Source organism: Balaenoptera acutorostrata, chromosome 18 (assembly GCF_949987535.1).
Source record: "Balaenoptera acutorostrata chromosome 18, mBalAcu1.1, whole genome shotgun sequence".
Classification (NCBI taxonomy): domain Eukaryota; kingdom Metazoa; phylum Chordata; class Mammalia; order Artiodactyla; family Balaenopteridae; genus Balaenoptera; species Balaenoptera acutorostrata.
The window spans coordinates 9736601-9758855 of NC_080081.1; the positions used below are offsets into that span (position 1 = coordinate 9736601).

At 39.3% G+C, this 22255-nt stretch overlaps 1 protein-coding gene across 1 annotated transcript in view; it reads left to right on the forward strand.

Moving 5' to 3' along the window:
• NALCN (sodium leak channel, non-selective) overlaps positions 1-22255 on the forward strand; it is a 283440-nt gene that overhangs the window by 126090 nt on the left and 135095 nt on the right. Inside the window, 2 exon segments of the mRNA XM_057532605.1 lie at positions 575-742; positions 6770-6961. Of these exon segments, the coding sequence (XP_057388588.1) occupies positions 575-742; positions 6770-6961 (360 nt within the window).

A 22255-nucleotide genomic window follows, 5' to 3' on the forward strand; every position in this document is an offset into this window, starting at 1 on the left:
ATTGGGTTGGCCAAAAAGTTCGTTTGGGTTTTTCCCTAAGATGTGATGGAAAAACCCGAACGAACTTTTTGGCCAACCCAATAAAATCCAAAATTCTCTGCTGTTTATGTGGCCCAAGATATAAATGATATATAAACTTTTAAATTGTAGTTTAATTACACTTAGTAATATGTAAGTGTAATTATACTATATCATGTGCATTGTAGAAACTTTTTTTTGGAAAATACAAATTATAGAAAAATGCAGCCTTTCTGTATATAGTACTGTAATTCTATAAATGGCAATGACTTTTAATTAATATCAAATGATGAATAATGAGGAAATAATACCACTCACAACCATTTAACAGTTTAACATATTTTTCTCGGATTGCTTAAGATATATTTGGTCTGTGATGTTCTAGTTGGTGTGTTTCAAAACTGTATTTTTAACAATATTGTTCTAGATTTTTATATGATATGGCTCCTCATTTTATATGATAGTGGCTAAAATTCATGCGCTAACAAACATATGAAATATTTTGAAATAAATTATAGTTTTAGATTACAATTTCACTGTCCCTTTGTTCCTCTAGGTGGCTTTTACGGTACTTTTTGATTTGGAAGCGCTTCTGAAGATATGGTGTTTGGGATTTACTGGATATATTAGCTCATCTCTCCACAAATTCGAGCTGCTGCTCGTAATCGGAACCACTCTTCATGTATATCCAGATCTTTATCATTCTCAGTTCACATACTTTCAGGTAATACGAATAATGCCTATTTATCTTGAGAATTTTTTTCTTTCCAGGGAAAATACCAACAACTGTAGTAAATACAAACTTCAAATAGGCCCTATGACATTTTAAATACCAAAAATAGTGCCTTCATTTCATTGTTTTAAAAACTCTGAAAATTCAGAGTAGTAAATGGAGATGTTTTACATACAGTTCATAAACAGCACAGTGTGTGGAAGTACATATTTTATATGTACATGTATATTATGCATCTGTGCATACATGTAAAATTTTCAACTACATCAGATGTTGACACACATTTTAAAGAGCAGGAAATATGAATTTAATTCCAAGTGTAGTTCTCCCTTCTCAACAAGTCTAAATATGTTTGCTCAACACTAACTTACAGTTGAAATAATAAGAAATAAAACTTACCGTTACAGATTGTAGTCATACTTCATTATTTATGAATTCCTATTACTTTCTTTGTGATGATTAAATAACAATACCTATAATTTTTTACTTTGTTTATAATAACTGGATATCTGTTTTTTCAAATATGATATATTCAATCACATTACTTTATAATTATTCAGTAAACAAAAGTAATTATTACTTATGTTCTTTGTAATTGTTGAATAATAGCAATATGCTGAGCATTCTTTTTAACTACTTGGTCAAAATAGAATATATGTATATGGGATATCTTAATTTTTAAAATCTCAAGTATAGTCATTTTTCTGACTCGAAATTGGTCATTTGTATAATTTATCATGTAAGTATCAGAAGTTGCATTGTTTTCTTCATAGATATTATGAAATAGTTGGAGAATAAAATGGCAGTAGAATTTTTAAAGAAACAATTCAGAGAAACAAGATTGTAACTCCTTAGATGAAAGAAAATGCATTCCAACTTCACTGAACTTACTTATTGATGATACCAAAGCCATCATTTTCAGAGCAGTATTAACATCAAGTGCCTGATTGTGACCTGAAACTCAGCACTCCTGATACCTTGGAGAAAAGACATGAAAATACAATTCACAAAAATGAAAAACATACCCCACAAACACACGTGAAAAGCTGAGCCTCTTGTTATCACAGGCAAGCATGCTGAACTCACAGAGGGTATCATGGTTCAAGCTTTCAGTACCGTCAACATCTTTGAACAAAAATCCCTTGCCACTGGTTGGGTTATATCCTCAGCCTTGGTTATCATAGGTGAGATGCCTGGGGCAAGAGACATACACATGTTTGAAACTCTTGATACAAAATATGCTTTCCAAACATTTGTGTCATTATATGCTCTTGGGCACTGCTGTCTAGATTCACAAAATCAACATGAGCATTTAGTACCTACATTAGAGAATCATTGTACATAATTACAGAAAATATGCCTCAGAGTCAAAACTACAACATACCTTTTTTCCAAACCTATTAAATTAAGAAAGACATCAAAGCCTATTTCAGCAAGGGTACCGTATAAAATATATTCAGAGCTTTAAAATTCTTATCATTTCTCATAGATAATTTTTCAGTGAAAAGTTACAAATAGGTCAGAATTTTTCACACAAAGATATTCACTCTAGAATTGTTTATGAGAGAAAAAAATGGGAACTGTTTAAGTGGTAAGCATATGAGGAATAGCTTAGTAACTCATATGCAAATTTGACCATAAAAATAATTATGATGAATTTGTACTAACTTAGAGATATGATTGTTCTATTTAAATGCAAAACAGTATAAAATTATATAACATGTATAGCTACATATCCATACTATATATAACATATATAGCTCTATATATGTATGTAAAATACCTATAAATGAAAAAATGACTGGAAAGAAATAAACCAAATTATTACAAATGATTAAAAGTCACCACCTCTGGGTTGGGTTTTTTTTTCGGCTGCGTGGCTTATGGGGTTTTTAGTTCCCCAACCAGGGATCGAACTGGGACCCTCAGCAGTGAGAGCACGGAGTCCTAACCACTAGGTTTTTTCTTCTGCTCTGTTTTTCACAAAGTATCTAAAATCAGTGTGCATGGCTCCAATCGTTTTATATAGAGAGATATAGCTATAGATAAAGTCACAATACAAGGTCAGTGAAGTTAGCAATTTTAATGTCTGTATAATTTGTAATAGTTTATGTTAATAGTTGAGTGATTTTCATTTGTATCTCTCTATACACGGCCAAGTTTATATTTGTCTAATGAGATAAACACTGTCTCAGTTATTTTGTGCCTAAAAGCTAAATCTCTCAAGAAACTTAGATGTCACAAGGATTTTTGCAAATTCACATCTGGAGAACCCACTGTACTGAACAGATTGGCTCTTTATGGGCTGACTTTGATCTCCCCTGTTGGTCCTCACGCTTGCTTCTCATCTCACTTGACCTTCCTTCATCGTGCTGGCAGCAGTTCTTCCCGTAGTGAATGTCACATTTTTCATATCTAAATGAAGTCAACAATTTAGTACAAAATGTCTCCCTTTATATCAGTTATCTCTGAGAGTTGGGTGTTATCCATCTCTTTCTTCAGATGAGATTTCCTGAGTACCTACTATGTGCCAGGGACTGTTCCAGATCCTGAGGGCAGAGAAGTGAACAAGGCAGAGAAGATGCCCACCTCGGGAAGCTTGCATTCTAGAAGGCAAACAGTTCATACACAAGTACACACAAGTACACAAGTATGAGTGCACGAAAGGAATGCGAGTACAGGAAATGCCGTCCAGGAGAAACAAGCTGAGTGAAAAGGAATGAAGTTGTGGGGTGAGGGTGCTATTTTAGATAAGTTCGTTCAGGGAAGCCCTCTTTGAAGAGGGGGCATTTGGGCAGAGAAGGAGCGAACCTTGAGAAGGTCTGGGTGGACGCATTCCAGGTAGAGAGGACTACATGGCACCTGTCCTAAGCAGAACACATGCTTGATGGAGTGAACACAGGGCATAGTACAGGGAGTAATAAAGTCTTCACAAAATGCTCTGGTTCTGACATAGCAGGGTGATGACACCGGCTGGTATTTATTGTGCACCTACTGTGTGCCAGGCACTCTGCCAAGTGCAGGGCTTCATTTGTTTCTCTTTAGATGATAAACTGTTTTGATAGAGTGTAAACTGCGATCCCTAGAGACTGAATAACTGGCCCAAGACCACATAACTAGCAAATGGTGGAAACTCATTCCCAAGAAGTTTAATCTTATATTCATATTCTTAACCACACAATTGCTACAGTATCTCACTATTAATCAGCAGAGTGACCTTTAGCAACAGACTTAGAAATGTGACCAGGAAAATGTGCTTTGGAAGCAACCACAAAATGTCCTGCAGTGCTTATCTTTGAATGTATGGTTTACTTTGTTTCGTATCTGTAGGAACACGGAATCAAAAGGCTTTATTGGGCAGACAGAGTGAAAAGCATACTTATCCCCAAATAAATGAAAAGGCATAATTAGAGTCGCCGATAAGGATTTTGCCTTTCCACGGATGCAGGCCTACCCCTCTGAAAATGCTGATCAAATCACCAATGTGGGAATTGTGTTAAGTTATGTTTCTTCCAGCTAATGAAATATTGATTTATCAAAATTGCACAGATGTGCATAGACTGTTTTTATTAGAATTTGAGACAGGATTCAAGATTACTTAGGCAATCTTTTAAATATGACTTTAATGCAAGTGGAGAAAACACAAGGTACTGAAATTTGAGCAATAAACCAGTTGAATTGTTCCTGTAAACTTTCCTGGACTCAGCTGTTTAACTATTAGATACTGAATCATTTATGTCTAAGAATAAATAAAAGTGTAAAATCTTTTCATATTATTATTCTGGATGTTACTATTTTAATAGTTCTTATGATAAAGCTGTTTGCTTGTTATTTGGGAAGATGACCCAAGTGTAATATGTTCTGATTTGGAAATGTATGTTAAGAATTATAGCGGGAAAAACTAGTAGCTTAACCATGCCTGTGGTATAATGTTTAATTTCAACAATATAATTTCTCACATAAATTTTCTTCTTTAAGTATTGTGTTAAGTATTTTAAATGAGCATGAAGGAAATCTGCATTTTCTCAACTTCTTTAAACATTTGTCCATTAGTTTATTAGACGTGCAGCTACAACCCATACTATTGATATTTGTGTTCTGCAGACAATAAGAATACGGTTCACCATTAGTAGTTCCTGTTAATTCAGAGTCTGTGGGTAGCGGGTAAATGTGGCTTCAGGGATGGCCAAATTCAGAGACTAACATGGTATTATTGGGACCCCGTCCCTTTCTCCACTCACCTTGCTTCTGTGTTGGTATCATTTTTAAGCTCTCTTTGTCCATGTGGTGGCTAAGATGGCTCCCAGAAGCTCAGGGCTTATGTGGCTCTTACAGTAATTCCAGTTGGGGCTAAAAAATAGGACACCTCTCACAGGTCCCACAAAAGTTCTGATGACTGAGGTCATTGTGAATACCCTGGCCAGGCCTGGATCATGGGGGTCAGGGAGTCCCTTCTGGACCTCATAGACTAAGAGCAGAGTGGGAATGATTTGCCAAAGGAAAATTAGGAGGATTAGGAAGCTAGGGTTGCTGGAAAAATCCAAACACATGTTATTCTGTGTAAAAATTTAAATCTAGGTTTTTAAAGCATTTCCTCTTCCTTACTGTATTCTTTCTTCTCCTGAGAAGCCTTTACAGACACCTTAAGCTCTTATTGATATCAAACCATCTTGGACTACCATTCTACTTATCATCTTTCATTTATACCAAGACCACAATTTTCCTATTTTAATATCTCTAAACTGGGATCTGTCTTATAATCAGTGGTGTGTTATACTTTAATTGGCGGCATTTTTCAATTTCTCAGTGGTATATAAAAAAATCGATGGCATCTTAGACTTGTTGAAAAATGCTACTTTTCCATACTTTATACTTCAACTTTTAATTATATTCTACTTTATATTTTTAATCTTATAGATATGCCCTTAAGAGCTGTGCCTTTGTATTATACTCCCTTTGTAACAGTAATAGCCATTGAATCTTATTTGTCCAACACAGTGTTTGGCACATAATAATATTTGTTAAGTGAATAAGAAAATTAATTAGTTATGGGTGGGAGTTTTTGCATATATACATATATATATATATATATATATATATATATATATATATATATATGCAAAACATTTAAACGTGTGTGTGTTTAGATAACCAGCTGAGCACATATAACAAAGTTCTAAAAAATACAGGGCTTGCATAAGATAGAAGTGTGTTTCTCTCCAGTTGGTGGGAGTTCAGGGCAAGTAGGTGGCTCTGCTCCCCAGGGCCATCCAGAAAGCAGGCCTGTTGGGTTGGACCGAATCTATCATCTTCTATACGAGGCTTCTATTTTTGTTCCAAAGGGACAGTTACAGTTGTTTTAATTTCCCAGCCAGAGGAAGGTATAAAAAGAGTGTCCAGGGCAAATTTATTTAATTTAAAGTGCAAAAATCACTTCTTTTCTCATTCCATAGGTCTGAACCTAGTCCGGCCACAACTAGATAAAAGTGGGGCTGGAAAATGCAGTCTGTAGCCTTGCTAGGCTAAAATTCAGCAAGTTCTATTAATTAAAGGAAGGATAGAATGGATCTTAGAGTAGCAGTCTCAGCCACGAGTAAAGACTCCTTGATAGATGGATTTTTTAAATTTCCTTTTGAATGTACAGTAATCCCTAGGAAAGTTTGTTTTATGAGACAATGAATATGCCTAATATTGAACTAATGTTTTCTTTGATATTCGAACATTAGAACAAATGTCAATTTTATTTCAACAATTTGTGTTAATTAATGCCACTTTGAATTATCACATCATATATTAAAACACTGAGTTGTCACCGTTTTCCTTCCTTCATTCCTTTGGGATTTATTGAGTTCTTGCTATATGGCAGTCACTGAGCTACTGATAGCTTAGTTATTAAATTGTTTTATCGCTAAATGCGATTTTATAGAGTGCTATGAAAAATGAGATTTTAGTATGAACTTATTTTAGATTCAGTATAAATAAACAATTGAGTGTGTGTGTTTTTCTCTCCCACAATAGGTTCTTCGGGTAGTTCGGCTTATTAAAATTTCACCTGCATTAGAAGACTTCGTGTACAAGATATTTGGTCCTGGAAAAAAGCTCGGAAGTTTGGTTGTGTTTACTGCCAGCCTCTTGATTGTTATGTCAGCAATTAGTTTGCAGATGTTCTGCTTTGTCGAAGAGCTGGATAGATTTACAACGTTTCCAAGGGTAAGAACAAAAAATGCAGTCAGTTTAATTCAGTTATTCTGAATTAATATCAAAGTAATTTCACTTTAACAGTGGTTTTAAAATATTGTCTTTTTTTATAACTTGGAGTAATTCAGTTTTAATATTCACAGTGGTCTTTTCTGCAGAATACAGGTGTTTGAGCACATTTTCAGCATTGTCAGATTATGTGTCAATTCTAAAATTCTGGAAATAATCTAATAGAATGAGATGCAGAAACCAGTAAAGATGGAAGATAGGGTTCTTAGTACCTATAAATGAAAATATAGCAGAACTTTAAAATTATTAATTTAAAAATGTTTAAAGTTTGCTTTTATGTAAAGTTTGCTTTTATGTGTTTGTGAGAGTTAACATTTTAAATCTGTTTTACAGTTCATATATATATATATATTTTTAAGCTTGCTTGCTTATTTATTTATTTATTTATTTATTTTGGCTGTGTTGGGTCTTCGTTTCTGTGTGAGGGCTTTCTCCAGTTGCGGCGAGCGGGGGCCACTCTTCATCGCGGTGCGCGGGACTCTCACTATCGCGGCCTCTCTTTTTGCGGAGCACAGGCTCCAGACGCGCAGGCTCAGTAGTTGTGGCTCACGGGCCTAGTTGCTCTGCGGCACTTGGGATCTTCCCAGACCAGGGCTCGAACCCGTGTCCCCTGCATTGGCAGGCAGATTCCCAACCACTGCACCACCAGGGAAGCACCAGTTCATATATATTTTTATGTCAGGCATGATCTAGAAAGAAATTTTGATTTTCAATATATAAATTTCATAAACTCTTCAGATTTGAAGTGTCTTTAAAAGATCATCTAGTTCATAACTCTATTCTTGTTAGAATTCACTTAGGCTAAAAAGAAAGTTAAAAACCAATCAATCCATAAAGAACTTGTGTAGAAGATACAACACCTAATCAGAAGGATCCTGAAATTTAACTCCATATGGATTTAGAAATATGAAAAAATATAATGACCAAGGCAAAGAATATATATAGATATTTTTATAGCCTTGGGGTAAGAACAACATATATGTTTTTAAAAAATAAGCTTTGAGGGCAAACGTATCTGTAACATAACAGATAGACTAATATAGCCTGGGTTATATTTTTTAATTTTAACAGATAGACTAATATACTCTGGGTTATTACTTTTTTTTATCTTGTACTAAATGTGTTACTCATTGCCAAGCATTTGTTGAGTGCCTATCAAGAGCCAGGCCGTGTTGGCCATCCTGAGACATAAACAATTAAGTTCCTAGTCTTCAAGTATTCTCAGTTGATGGTGGGTAACCAGTAAGTAGACATAAAACATGACGGGCTTTGATAAAGGCAAACACAAGGTGCTCTGGGAACCCAGAGGTGAGGTCCATAACCAGGAATGGAAGAATCCAGGAGGACTCCCTGGAAGAGGAAGTTAGTGAGGAACAGCTGGATGGAGCCAGATGAAGTGCACAGAGAACAGTGTTCTGGGTCATGGGGACAGCCTGTGCTGAAGGTTGAACTGAGCTGTGTCTTGTTCCAGAACTTAAAGGAGAAAGGACAGTTGCTGACAAGAGGAGGACATAAAGCCAAGGAACTTTTAAGTTGGTGAAAGCGTGATCACGATTAAATGCCAGTGAGAGAGCGCAAGGAGAGGACAATAAAGATGTGTGAGCTAAAGAGGACCCTGGCAGAAGGTTCCCGAAGGCAGCCTGCAGGGCACTGGCACAGGGCAGGTGTCGAGGTGGTCTTGTAGGACAGCAAGCCGAGCCGAAAGGCACAGCGAGCCTTGTTTCACTTTCAGCCGCAGTGCAGGCAACAGGCAGGAACCGGCACCACTGCCCAGGTCCCGTTCTGCCCACTGGGCAGCGCTGGGTGAGGGGCAGGTGGGCCAGCCCTGGCATGGTGACGAGGGAGGGATCTTTGCCCAGGAGCCCTGAACAAAGCTCCTGCCCTTTTAGGAACCGGGGAGGGGGTAGGGGTATGACTAGAGGAAGGGCTAGAAGTGAAAATGTACCGAGTCAGGATGGAGAGAAGTGCCTCAGCTGAGGCCCCCGCGTGGGGAGATTTCCGAGCAGAGGCACGCGGGCCGGGAATGCCGCTGTGCACAGGAGCGGGGCAGCCTAGGGGCCGAGTCCTTGCCTGAAACTCCCTGCAGACGCTGCAGTGCACAGCTGTGCCCCAAGACCGTGTGGGGAGGGCAGCTTCCCTCCCCTCCCCGTGAGCCTGCCGGGCAAAGCCTGGTCCCTGGCCGTGGTCGGGTCTCTTAGGATCGGCCTGGAGCCAGACTCCTCTACAGTGGGACCAGCTCTTCCTCCAGGGATAGAGAGATGTAAGCAAAGATGACAGTGCTGTCATCAAGGCCACCTTCTCTTAGGCTGCCCCTTCACTGCCCCCTCACTGTGTAAACACAGAGGGCAGACTGCCATCCTCATTATCATGACCGTCCAGCCCTCAGGCCAGTTTAGTTCAGCTCCCTCTAAGGGTCAGCCAGTGTTCCAGGCCCGGGGTGGGGAAGGGGTACTAGATGGTAGCAACCCTTTATTTATTACACAGACCTATCTGAATTTCATACCTTATCTTCATTTTTTGCCCTTTCCTCTCATTTCACCCCACTAACTTTATATCCTTTACCCAAAACCTCTTTGAGCCAGATGATTTTTGGAGTGCAGAATATTCTAGATATTGTAAGGGTGATATCACCCTCCACAGCTGTCTGAATCAGCACCCTGTAACGAACACATTAATATTTCTCTAGCAAAACATCAACCTTCAGACAAAGAAGGGTAAATAAAGACAATAAGTAAGACTTAGGTCAGATCAGACTTTTGCCACTAAATGAGCTACCAACAAAACCAAACAAAACACCTTTGGGTATTTTCAAAATGGTTTGAATACTGAAGCTGTGAATAAGGGCTGTGGGCCTGCATATGAAAGCATCGTGGATAAGAGTCTGTACTTCCTGCTCCATCGCTTTTTAGTTATATGACACCAAATGAATTATTCTTTAAGCTTTTATTTTTTCACACCTAAAATACAGGCAAAAATGGTATTTTCCTCATAGCATGTGTGTGTTGCATGATATACAAAAACAACCCAACTCTGGGTTTAGAAAGCATTAAAAAAAGTGATATCCTATATAATATATTTGAAATTGGCATAATACAGAGGCTACTCTGTATTAAAGACAAGGCTGCTTTAGAGCCAGGCCTGCCTTAGCCCCTTGGGATGTGCTCTAATTTTCCAGCCATAATTGTAATCAAGTAGCATTGCATTTTCAGATCTCCAATTACTCAATTGTGCTTTTCTGCCTGATTACTGTGACCACCTTAATGAAAGCAGCCAGCGACTATGGGGCCCCTAATCAGTTATACAGCAGCTGACAGCGTTGACAGGGGAAGTGACTAGATTTCTCCTTGCATATGAACGCAATTAAGACTTAAATTCCTGAAACATAATCAAATCTTGCAAGAAATGTTAAAAAGGTTACAGTTACAAAAAGCCATCATTATCATTCCCAGCCAAATAAAGCATCATCCGTTGGTGGCACTTGCCTGATATGAAATGATCAGGAAAGGTGATTAGAAACACAGGGCAGACGATGCTAGATTTTTGCGGGTCTTGCCCCCTTCCATTCTCATGGGACATCTCCCTCATTACTCAGTGGCTGGGTGTTGAGGTAGGTTGGATAATTATATTATTAGCCAAAGCACAGCACATTAGGAGAACAGATTTTCTGTAAGAAAAATCACGTGATCCATCCCAATGCAAAATCGGAACTTTTAAAATCAGCAATTGTTTCTATTATCTTTACTTGGATCCACTCCGTCTTGGAGGCTAGCAACCCCCATCACACACAGGGCCATGGGATGCAGGAAGTAACTGCGGGAAGGTGTGAGAGGCTCAAGAGAGGACCGGTCATGAAGAGAGGAGTGTTCTTGGCGAAGGGGACCCAGCATCTGTGCCCGGGAGGTCATTCCTCTGGCTGTTTCTGGAACCTGACCTTGACCCAGCCATCCGGGGAGGGGGGTATAGTCTCTCTAGAGAAATAGGACTAGATGTAAAACCCAACACTGGTTTGATTGGACCTGATTCTCTCCTGGGCTCCAGCAACCTGCTGTGAGACCCCTCTAAGAGGAGCTGACATGGACCTGGGAAGCTGGTTTCCCTTCCAAATCCCAAGAAGAGAACCCTGGAGGAGCAGAGGGGCATAGGAGACAACAGCGACCCGGGCACAGTAAGTAACCGCTCAGTGCGGTGACCCTCTGGTGCAGCTCCACCCACACTGGAAGACCCCGGGTGCTTCTGGAGATACTCAAAGGTGGAAGGATGCTAAAGGGATTAGGATTAATCCACCGGTTCTCCAGCGACCACACTGCAGCCTGTGCTCCGTTGGCAGTAAAACTGATCCTTCTTCGATGTAAATTGTCTCATGACACTCTCCTATTTAAACTGCTTCAAGATTCTCCTTTCCCTCAAGATAACAAACATTTTAATAGGGTTTTCAGTATCTTTTCCTCTCTGGCCCCATTTACCTCTTTGGGCTCATATTTCAGGATTTCCCCCAACACACCTTTCAAAGGCAGAGATGGTGTCTACCTTTTTTTTTTTTTTAATTTTTTAGCCACGCAGCATGTGGGATCTTAGTTCCCAGACCAGGGATCGAATCTGTACCCCCTGCAGTGGAAGCTTGGAGTCTTAACCACTGTACCACCAGGGAAGTCCTAACAGCGTCCATCTTGCTCATTTAAATCCTCCATGTTTAGCACAATCCTTGCCACAGGGTAGCTGGTGAATAGGTGTTTGGATGAAGAATGAATAATCGTCCTGGACCAAAACAAACCTCTCCGATCCTTCCACACTGTATCAGGCTCAACAGGACAGATGCCTTCTTCTGCTGTTGTCTATAGCTCCGAGACCCCTGTCAGCCTCCGTCACTGCCCTTACCCTCATCCCATCAGCAATGTCTGCATAATTCTGTCTGAATGCTTTGGCTGCAAGTAGCAGAAAATTGACTCCAACTAACTTAAACAATTAGTAAATTTATCTCACAAAATTCAAGGGATTAGGTAGACTTCAGGAAGCCAGGACTCTGGGTCTTTCACTGAAATTCTCTCAGTTGTTGTCATGGGTTAACTTATGTGCCCCCAAAAGATGTGTTGAAATCCTAACCCTCAGTACTCCCAAAATGTGACCTTATTTGGAAATAGAGATAATCAAGTTAAAATGAGGTCATTAGGGTGAACCCTAATCCAATATGACTGATATTCTATAAAAAGGGGAGATTTTGACACCGAGACAGACATACACAGAGAGAAGACAATGTGACACACATGAGGAAGACGGCCATGTGATTGTCATGACATCTACAAGCCAAGGACCTCCAAGGATTGTCAGCAAGCACCGAAAGCAGAAGAGGCAAGGAGAATCCTTCAGAGGGAGCGAGGTGCTGCCGACACCTTGATTTCTGATTGCTAGCCTCCAGAGCTGTGAGATAATACATTCCCACTGCTTGAAGCCACCCAGCTTTGGGTACCAGCAGCCCTAGCAAAGCAAAGCAGTTTCCTTGTCCATGTGTTGTCTTCATGTGTTAACAAAACGGATGCAACATTTTCAGGCTTCGTGATAAAATCTAGAAGAAAGAGGGTCACCTCCACCCAGACCTCCTTCTTAGAATCAAGGACACCTTTCCCAGTCACTTCTCCCTCCCCCTGGCCCCCAGCAAACCAGCTCTCATCTCTCATCCGGCAGGACTGGGTCACTTGGTCACTACTAAATGAATCACTGGCAAGATGGCTAGAGTCAAGGTGATTGGCTTGGATTCATCATAGGGGAAGGAATGGATATTGGGGAGACAACTACAGAAGCCACTACAATGGTCAGACCCAAAACCTGGACGAGATTTCTCTCGCTCATTTCTGCCTCTGAAGCTCCCATATGCCCTGTGCAAACAGGCTGTGTAGATAGACACGGAGTAGGAGGAGGGCTGGTGTTTAATTTCTCTCCCGGAAGCATCTGGGTCCCAGCTCCTTTCCAAGATGCCCAAATAGGACCTGCCAAGCAGCCAGCATAGGGCCTGGCACATAGTGGGTTCCTGCTTCCCATCTTTATGGTTACTTCTGTCGCACACCATCGACACGTATGCAAGGTCTCATCCTCTTTACTAGACTGCAAGTAGCTTGAAGTTGGCAGCGCTGCGCTATTCTCTCCTGACACATCTCAGAGCATTATTAACACTGTGTCATGGGATCTGCAGCTCCAGGACGCAGAGACAGAGAGGAAACAGCCAGAGGAACCTCAGCATAAACCCGGTGAGAGGGAGCAAGGGAGCCTGAATGTTTTCAGTGGGAAAAAAAGGAATGACATATGGACACAGTTTAATAAAACAACTTTGTCATCTCAAGCCAATAACTTTCTCTTCTAATTTGGACAAAACAGACACACTGCTAAGTAGAAATAAGATGAAGTCCTGCTCTGAGGCAGTATCCTGCCGTTCCTGTTTTTTTCTTTGTTTTTGTTTTTTTTTTTTTTAAAGGATTTTCTTTTTTATTTATTTATTTATTTATTTTTTGGCTGTGTTGGGTCTTCGGTTCGTGCGAGGGCTTTCTCCAGTTGCGGCAAGCGGGGGCCACTCTTCATCGCGGTGCGGGGACCGCTCTTCATCACGGTGCGCGGGCCTTTCTCCATCGCGGCCCCTCCCATTGCGGGGCACAGGCTCCAGACGCGCAGGCTCAGCAATTGTGGCTCACGGGCCCAGCTGCTCCGTGGCATGTGGGATCTTCCCAGACCAGGGCTCGAACCCGTGTCCCCTGCATTAGCAGGCAGATTCTCAACCACTGCGCCACCAGCGAAGCCCGCGTTCCTGTTTTGTTGGGACTAATAGGTTGTATTATAAGGAGAACAATTAGATTAGCTTTTCATGAAGGAAAAGCCCATACAGGTCATGGAGACAAGTTGCTATAGGCAAGAGCCACATGTCTCTGTAACAAAGACAAAAACAGTTTGCATTTTCTCCTGGTTGCCCGACAAAAGCTCATGTGCGCAATTTCACCACTGTTTTTGTTCTGTTTATCCCTCTACTTAGTATATGAAGAAACTTTCTTCTATGTTGCTAAAATACTTGCAATAAACATCCCCTGTAGATCTTTAAATAGCTCAATATCTTTATTCCTTTTAATTTCCTACTAAAATAACAATAAGCAGACCTCATTTGTTTTGCATTCCTACAAATGGGGATAGTTTTTATTCATAAAGAATACACTACCCTCCATAATACAGGTTACTTGAATTTTAATACTGTTTATTTGATATGTTTTCTTAATTTGCATTCTCTAAATGCTAATTACTTGCTCTGTTGAATTTTCACTTATAAAACCATGTCCAAAGCAGTTGAAGAATATAAGCAGTCAATACTATAAAACACTTAATTACAAATTAACTTCCCTGTTTCCTCTCACAACCAGAATGGCTAATCATGCTTTCAGTTGCATTGAAAGAATTACTGAGAAATTTGAAGAAACAACTTGCCCCTTAATTTTTTTCAGCATTTTCCAGATGAAGAGAGTTTGACTACATTTTTAATCAATTCAGGGTTTACCTTATCTTCAAAAGGATAATTAGTTCAATTTATATTGCCGAAATCTTTATTAATTTTTGTTTTTTATTGTTTGGTCTTCCATGTATTTTTAATTGTTCATGATATATTTCAGGCACGCAAAGGTATATAAAGAATAATAAAATGTATTCTTCCGTGGCCATATGCGGTTCAAAAAGCAGATTAGCAATGGATCTGAAGTCCCTGAGCACATGCCCCTCATCCCTCCCCTCCCTTTCCCATAGAGAACCACTCTTCTGAACTTGATGTTTGTCCTTAGTACATCCCTTTATGCCTTGAGTGCATATATAGGCATCAGCTGAGAATCACATATCTTTTTGCGTAATTTAAACCCGCCTCATGTGGTCTCATACTGCACTGTTTCTTCTGCTAATTGCGTTTTTTGTTCAACACTGTTTGTGAGATTTACCAATATGAGTACTTGTAGCTATATTTTATTTATTTCCCTTGGGGTATAATATACAACGATACATTGCACCATATTATATATATATATATACAGAGAGAGAGCACTATTCAGAGAAACACTGCACAATTTATTTTCCCATTCTCCCGTGTGGTAGGTGAATTCTAAAATGGGTTTCCAGGACATCTGACCCTCTACATAATCTTTTCCCTTTGGGTTTGGGCAGGACTTGTGAATATGATGGGATTTCACTCCTGGGAATAGGTTGCTAATGATAGAACTGGAGTGAATCAAAAAGGAGGTTATCTTGGGTGGGCCTGACCTAATCAGAGGAGCTGGGCCCTTTCTGAAGAGAATGATTCAGAACAAGAGAGGGTTTCCAGTTGGCCTTGGACAAGTAAGCTGCCATGTTGTGAAGGGTCATGTGGCTAGGACCTGAGGGTGGCTTCTGGGGGCTGTGAGCAAGAAACCAGGACCCTCAGGCCTACAACCACAGGAAGAGAATTCTGATAACAACCCGAATGAGGGTAGGAGACCCCAAGTTCCAGATGAGACCGCAGCCCAACCTACACCCTGATTTCAGCATCTGAGACCCTGAGCAGGCAACCCAATTACACCCCGCCCACACCTCTGACCTACAGAAACTGTGAGATAATCAGTGAGTGTTGTTTTAAGCCATTACATTTGTGGTTTGTTACACAGAAATATAAAGCTAATACATGCAGGTTTGAGAAGTGTGTTTCTAATATTTTGTGACTCCAAATAGCGCTGCTCTGAACATTGCATGTTAACTTGCACACATCTGAACTCTGCACTTGTGAAATTCTGCACGTGTGAAAATACCGTTAGGGTGTGAAGCTAAGACTGGAATTGCTGGGTCTTAGAATAAAGATATCTTCAGCTTTAATAGATAGTGATCAACTTGCATTCCAAAGTACTTTTACCAATTTATCTGGCATCTGTAATATATGAGAATGTTCTCAGCTTCAACTCAGCAGTATTTGGTCTTGTCAGGCTTTGTTTGGCTTTTAAACATTTAGCTCTTTGTTTAACCTGAATTGATTTTTGTGGCTGCTGTAATAAGATAGGGAACAGTCTTATTTCTGTTTGTCTAACCCATTGTCACAGTACCATTTATTGACTGGTCTATCCATTCCCCACGGTTCTGTGGGCCAGCTGTGTCATCGTACGATTCCACATGTGTGTGCCCAAGTCAAGTCACACATGCTCCCTTTTCATCTCCTTTTGCCATTGAATTTTTCTCTGGTCAGCCTCCAGTGAAGCCCAGTAAATATCCAGCTTAGCAATCTCCACCTTTCAAGGGTCCGTGACTTTGCCCCTTGTGTGACGTGACATTAAAAACCAAAGTCTAGCAGAGCTCATAAATCCCCTAGGGAAGGTGCCTTTTCTTGACTCAAGGTGCCCGTTAGTTTTTCGTCCTGGAGTTTCCATTATATTCCTGGATCTTAACTAGGCCTTTTAAAGGATGTCTGTTGCATGTTGTCCAGAATTTCCTATGGTTTTTAAATCATTTTTTCTCATGTACGATCAGACACTGAGGTTCTGTTATAAATTTTTGAGACAAAAAAGGAAAAAAGAAAACCACTCTGTTGACTATCTTTCAGACAGATAGCTTTATTTTTTTTTTCTATAGGCACAACCCAAGGCCAGGCATCCTAGCGTCTGCTTTCCCCATCTGCAGCCTCACATCTCTCTGCATTTGTTTGCATTACAGATATTATCTCCACTTTGATTCTTTTTTTTAATTGAGATTTTATTTTTATTTATTTATTTATTTAAATTTTATTTTTTGGCCGCACTGCACAACACGTGAGACCTTAGATCCCCGACCAGGGGTCAAACCCACGCCCCCTGCATTGGAAGCGCAGAGTCTTAACCACTGGACCGCCAGGGAAGTCCCTCCACTTTCATTCTTATATCCTCATGTTTATACATCTCTTTGTATTTGCTTGCATTACAGATATTATCTCCACTTTGATTCTTATATCCTCATGTTTATACTCCCCTCATCTGCTACACCCCTGGAAGTTTTCCACAAATACTGCATACATCCATTCACAGTGAAGACTAAATAGATTGTGTGCCTATTTTGTTGTTGTTTATAATTCAGACAGCATTCTCCATGTGATGGAGCTACGCGGTGGCCCCACATGAACCAATGTACTAACTTTCACTTACAACTTACAACAGAGTTGAGCACATAAGGACGAACTCAACTTATCCCCTAGTAGAAACATAAGAAGGAGCTCAAGCCAGAAAGTGAAATGTGCTCCAACAGATGTAGTCAGTTGTAAAGTAATATCAAAGATATCCTAGAGTGTATTTAAAAATTTCTGGGAACCTATTATGTGCTATGTATTGTGCTTCCAACTATCGTTTCATTTTAATAAGAGAGGAAGAGATTGCTTCCAGGGAAGGAAGTCTGCAGAGCTTTATGAAGAGTCGTCGTCAGGGGTAAATATGATTCCCCAGGAGGATTTGGGTAATGGCATTAAATGAGAGTATTCTATGTAAGGAAAACAGAGTGAGTAAATCAGAGACATGGAGAATCACAGTGTGAAAGGAACTGCAGTGTCGGGCTGGAGCCTGACCATTGGGTGTCTTCCGAGGTTGGGATTGTGACACGGGGGAGCCATTGCAGATTTTTACTTTCTTTGTTATTTTTCCTGGAAAATAGTGGAAGAGCTATTTTGAGGAAGTTTACACTGAAAAAAAAATGTTATTTCTCTGAGGAGGTTTTTCATTGAACAAAACTCACCTTTATTGACCAAAGACAAAAATTTACGATCAGTTGCGGAATTTCTGGCATCTTCAGGGCAGTAGGGGAGGTAATTTTTTATTTTATCTGTGTGACCACTATTGTGTCAAATCTTCCACAGTCTCATAAAGTCAGTCCCATCTGAGGCTTTAATCCAAATTGTCATCCATGCCTGGACATGGCCCTGCAATAGAAACTAGCAATTTGGTTTAAATTTTAAAGTAATGCAATATATAGCTTAATGTAACCACTTCCCTCTTAAAACCTGAAAAATTAACTCTATTTCCTTTCTGCTATAGCATCTGAGGTTCTTTGGCTTCTATTTGAATTTATATTTGTGGTGATTCATCAGTGGCGTAGTGATAAAATACTATCCTGTGCTCTTCCTCTTGGAGGATGATTTTAACGCAGCATGAATCACACAGAAATGGCCATGTCTTTTCCTGTGGCTGTGTGTTGATATCATTTACCACTGAGCTTCAGTATTCAAGGAATTATTACATTTCTTGAATAAAGCATCCTTCTATTCCTACCCCTGATTCCAGAAGCATATTCTTTGGGGGAGAACCTTTTTTTGCACCTTGTCATATTTTGGTAGTTTTCTACCAGTTATCTTGTAACTGAAAGTGGGGTCCGGCTGTTTGCAGCTCAGAAGCCATTAAAGAGGCACGGTTGGTGGAAAGGAAAGTTTTCTTTATTTTGGATGCTGGCAGCGGGGGGTGAAGGCGGACTCCTGTGCGAAGGCCGACTCCCCCCACTGACAATCAAGGGGCAAGAGCTTTGATAGGCGGAGGGAGGGGCTGCGTGCAGAAACAGCACAGTCAGCTCTGACCGTCATCTTGACATCGGTCATCGGTGGTCTGACCAGTGTCATCTTGATTGTTTTAGGTACAGTTAATCTTCGGTTCCAGGGTCGGTTTGTTCCCATTTCTTTGAGGCCAGTTCTCGGAATTGTAGCAGCTTATGTCATGGCTACAGCCTGGTCGTTGTGTAGTTAACTTCTTCCACCTGGCGGGGGTTTCAGTCTCTATTAGACAGCTTACAGGATATGGCTCAGAATATTATCTGCAGCCCTTAAGGAGGAACTAAATGTCCTTGACTATGCTTGATGACTAAACTATCATTATTTGGTCTCCTTGGACTGTTTTCCTTTGTTTCTGCATTTTCTCACTTCTCTGATTAAACTTATTCTTTGGCTAAAGTTTTTCCACAAACAAAAGGCAGGCTGAGGACATAGAGGGGCAAGGACCATAGGGTCCTGCTCCGTTTCAATCTTATTTGTAGTTTTCCAACTAGTAGTTACCATATTACATAAATATTATTTTAATAATCAGTCTACTCCATTGCACCAACTTCAAAAACCAGTGAGAGTTGTTAATGAGGAATATGTGTGTGTCTCCTTCAGTTAAGATGAGTTTCTGTGAGCATATTTTCACTGATGAAAAGCTAACTATATTTTAAATACTTTGCTGAGTCTTGCCTACAAAAAAATACAATCTATAGTCAGACATTTCAACTATTCTCTTGTGGTTACATATAATAAAAACAGAACAACAGTAAATATCTTAGAGGATTATTAGAAAGTTTAAAGGATGTAATATATTCAGACTAGTTAACATTTTGCTGACAATGTAACAGGGAATCAACAAGCAGTAGCAGCTAGTGTTTTTCTTAAATAGCGCGGAAATCCAACTTCTTAGCGTGAAACACTAAATTCCTAGCAATAATCACATAGCCCAACATAAAAGGATCCCTCAATAAATCATTGGGCATTAACTGTACAGAAAGCATTCAGTTTTCTGTATTGCACTGAAAGTTTAAAACTCCACCCCCATTCTGGTTTGGACTATTCTTTTTACTCACCCTTTGCAACCTTCAACAAAAATGCAAAAAGTAAAAAATTATAAATAAGATTACTGCTGGAATCTGAAATAGCTTATCATTCACTATTTCACATCTGGGACTAAATGCAGAACCATTTAATGACTGATGTATAGATTCATTCTTTCCCCACTGCCCACCCCTTGGGTACAACTGCTTACCTCTACGGAGGATTCTCTCCAGCCTTCTCGAACATCTTCTCTATGAATCAATGTTAAAACCTTAATGTCCAGGAAACAAGACGGGATAAAAATATACGTGTGCATGCGAGTGAGCATGCCTGTAGCTGAGTACATGTGTGTGCAGATGGGGGGTGGTGGGGTGTGAGGGGGCGAAGGGAGCTGTACTAGGCAAGTGGAAGTGGATGGGTTGCATCCCGTAATCTTGCATTGTGCAATACAAAAGGGGAAAAACAGTACAGGCAGGGACTAGCTATAGAAAGAACCCTAGTTCAGACTTAAGTCTGTGGTATTGTTTTTGTTGTTATTTTAGTTTTCCATGCGCCATTAATTCAATTCAGAATCTCAGGAATAAGGCAGTGGGCAAAGGTCAGAAATCTCACCTCAATCCAACAGAAATGTACTGGATACATTTCTGAAAGAAAAACTCTAGAAATTTGACAATAAAGCATGCATAGTTATGTGAATGACCAAAAAGAGAATTCCACTAACAATGTAGGCAAATGTCACACTTCGTGTCTCTTTGGATAAGCCATGTCGTTTCAGGTTGATTGAAAAAAAGGAAGTAAAACCAATTGGAGGATTATGGAAAGGTACAACAAAATAAAGGAAAGGGAATACTATCTTGGAGCATGAGGAAGAATGCAAATTTCTGCATTATTCAACTAAATAAATAATAATAGACTTAAATTGCAGGCAATTGAGCAATACATGGAAAGAAATGTTTATTCTATTTTGCCTTAATCCAAAAAGGCTATAATGTATCCAACAAGAATTATACCTAGGTCCAGTAAATTTAAGCAGAACTTAAAAGAATTAATCTAAAGGGAAAACAAAATCAAAATTACAGTGGAAGCAAAAACGAAACCTAAAGTTCATCATGAGGGCGTCCATGTTTCCTAGAGCAAATATACACCGAAATGGATTAAACAATGATTATGAGGTAAAAACAAGCTAGTTTCTAGAGAAGCATAATTATCTCTGATTAAGTCTAGAGAAACATTTCACCAGAGGTCATTATTATTAATAGTAATAATTACTGGATTTAAGTATTTTTTACATGTGAGGTCCTTATAGCAAGAACTTTTCATAGATAGACATTTATAGAAAGAAAGAGATACAGGGACTTCCCTGGTGGTCCAGTGGTTAAGACTTTGCCTTCCAATGCAAGGGGTGCAGTTTCGATCCCTGGTCAGGGAACTAAGGTCCCACATGCCTCAGGGCCAAAAAACCAAAACATAAAACAGAAGCAATATTGTAACAAATTCAATAAAGACTTTAAAAATGGTCTACATCCAAAAAATCTTTGAAAAAAAGATACACATATACATACATAGTTATCTACATACATGTAATGGAATCCCCAAAACTACCCTGTTAAGGAAGTATTTTCCCCACATTATAAATGCTATTAAAAAAAAAGCAGTGAGGAGCATCATCAAAAATCAGTGAGAACCGACAAGAAACTGTATACGGCTACGATAATTAAAAGAGTATGATTTAGGGTTAACAAACAGATGAATGGGCAAACATATATGTCCATTGAAAAAACATATGATGAAGAAAGGATCACAATGAATGATTAAAAGACTAATTATTAGTAGTAATGTTGGAGATACCAAAGCCCTCTCATACTATGTACCAAAATAACTCCCTGATTAATTAGAGCAAGGATATTTAAAGTGTAAAAATGTAGAATGACCATCTTTGTAAATGACCATCTTTCATCTTAGATGGTCAGAGACTTTTTAGGCCTAGAAGAAGGATACATTTGAATTTTCAAACAAGTCAAAAATAATCACCATAGGTAGTTTTTAAAAACAAAGGAAAATGTGACGGTACAACCATAATTTGTAATACATGTTAGTAAGAACATGTCAAATGGACAAGGTTTGTTCGTTATTTTGGTTTTTGGTTAATGATAATGCTCATTGCCAACAGAAGAGCCTCTCACACATTGCAATTTGTGTAACTTTTCTGAGAATCAGTTTTTCATTATGTATCAAGACACTAAAAAGCATTTTTACTCTTTGATCTAGTAACTGCATTTCTAGAAGTCTACCCCAAGAAAATATCCACAGTGCACACAAAGATCGATCTTCAAAAAAATTGCTCTTTGTAGCATTATTTATCAGTGTGAAAATTTTAAAACAACTTGAATGTCCAATCATAATAGAATGTCTAAGTAAACTTTGAATATGGTGGCATATTATACAGTTACCAAAACTGTAGTTTTACAGAATGATTAATGAGGTTAGTCATGAGTGACATAAGTGGTGATGACCAAAAATCAAGCAAAGAACCCTAATACAGCAGTATATTTGCAGCTGGATTCAGTTTTGTTTCCGGTACATGTATATCCCTAGGGAAAAATAAACTGGTAGAATTTTCAAATTCTACAACAAATTCTAAAAAATATATACAACCTCATTTGAATTATAAGTAACAT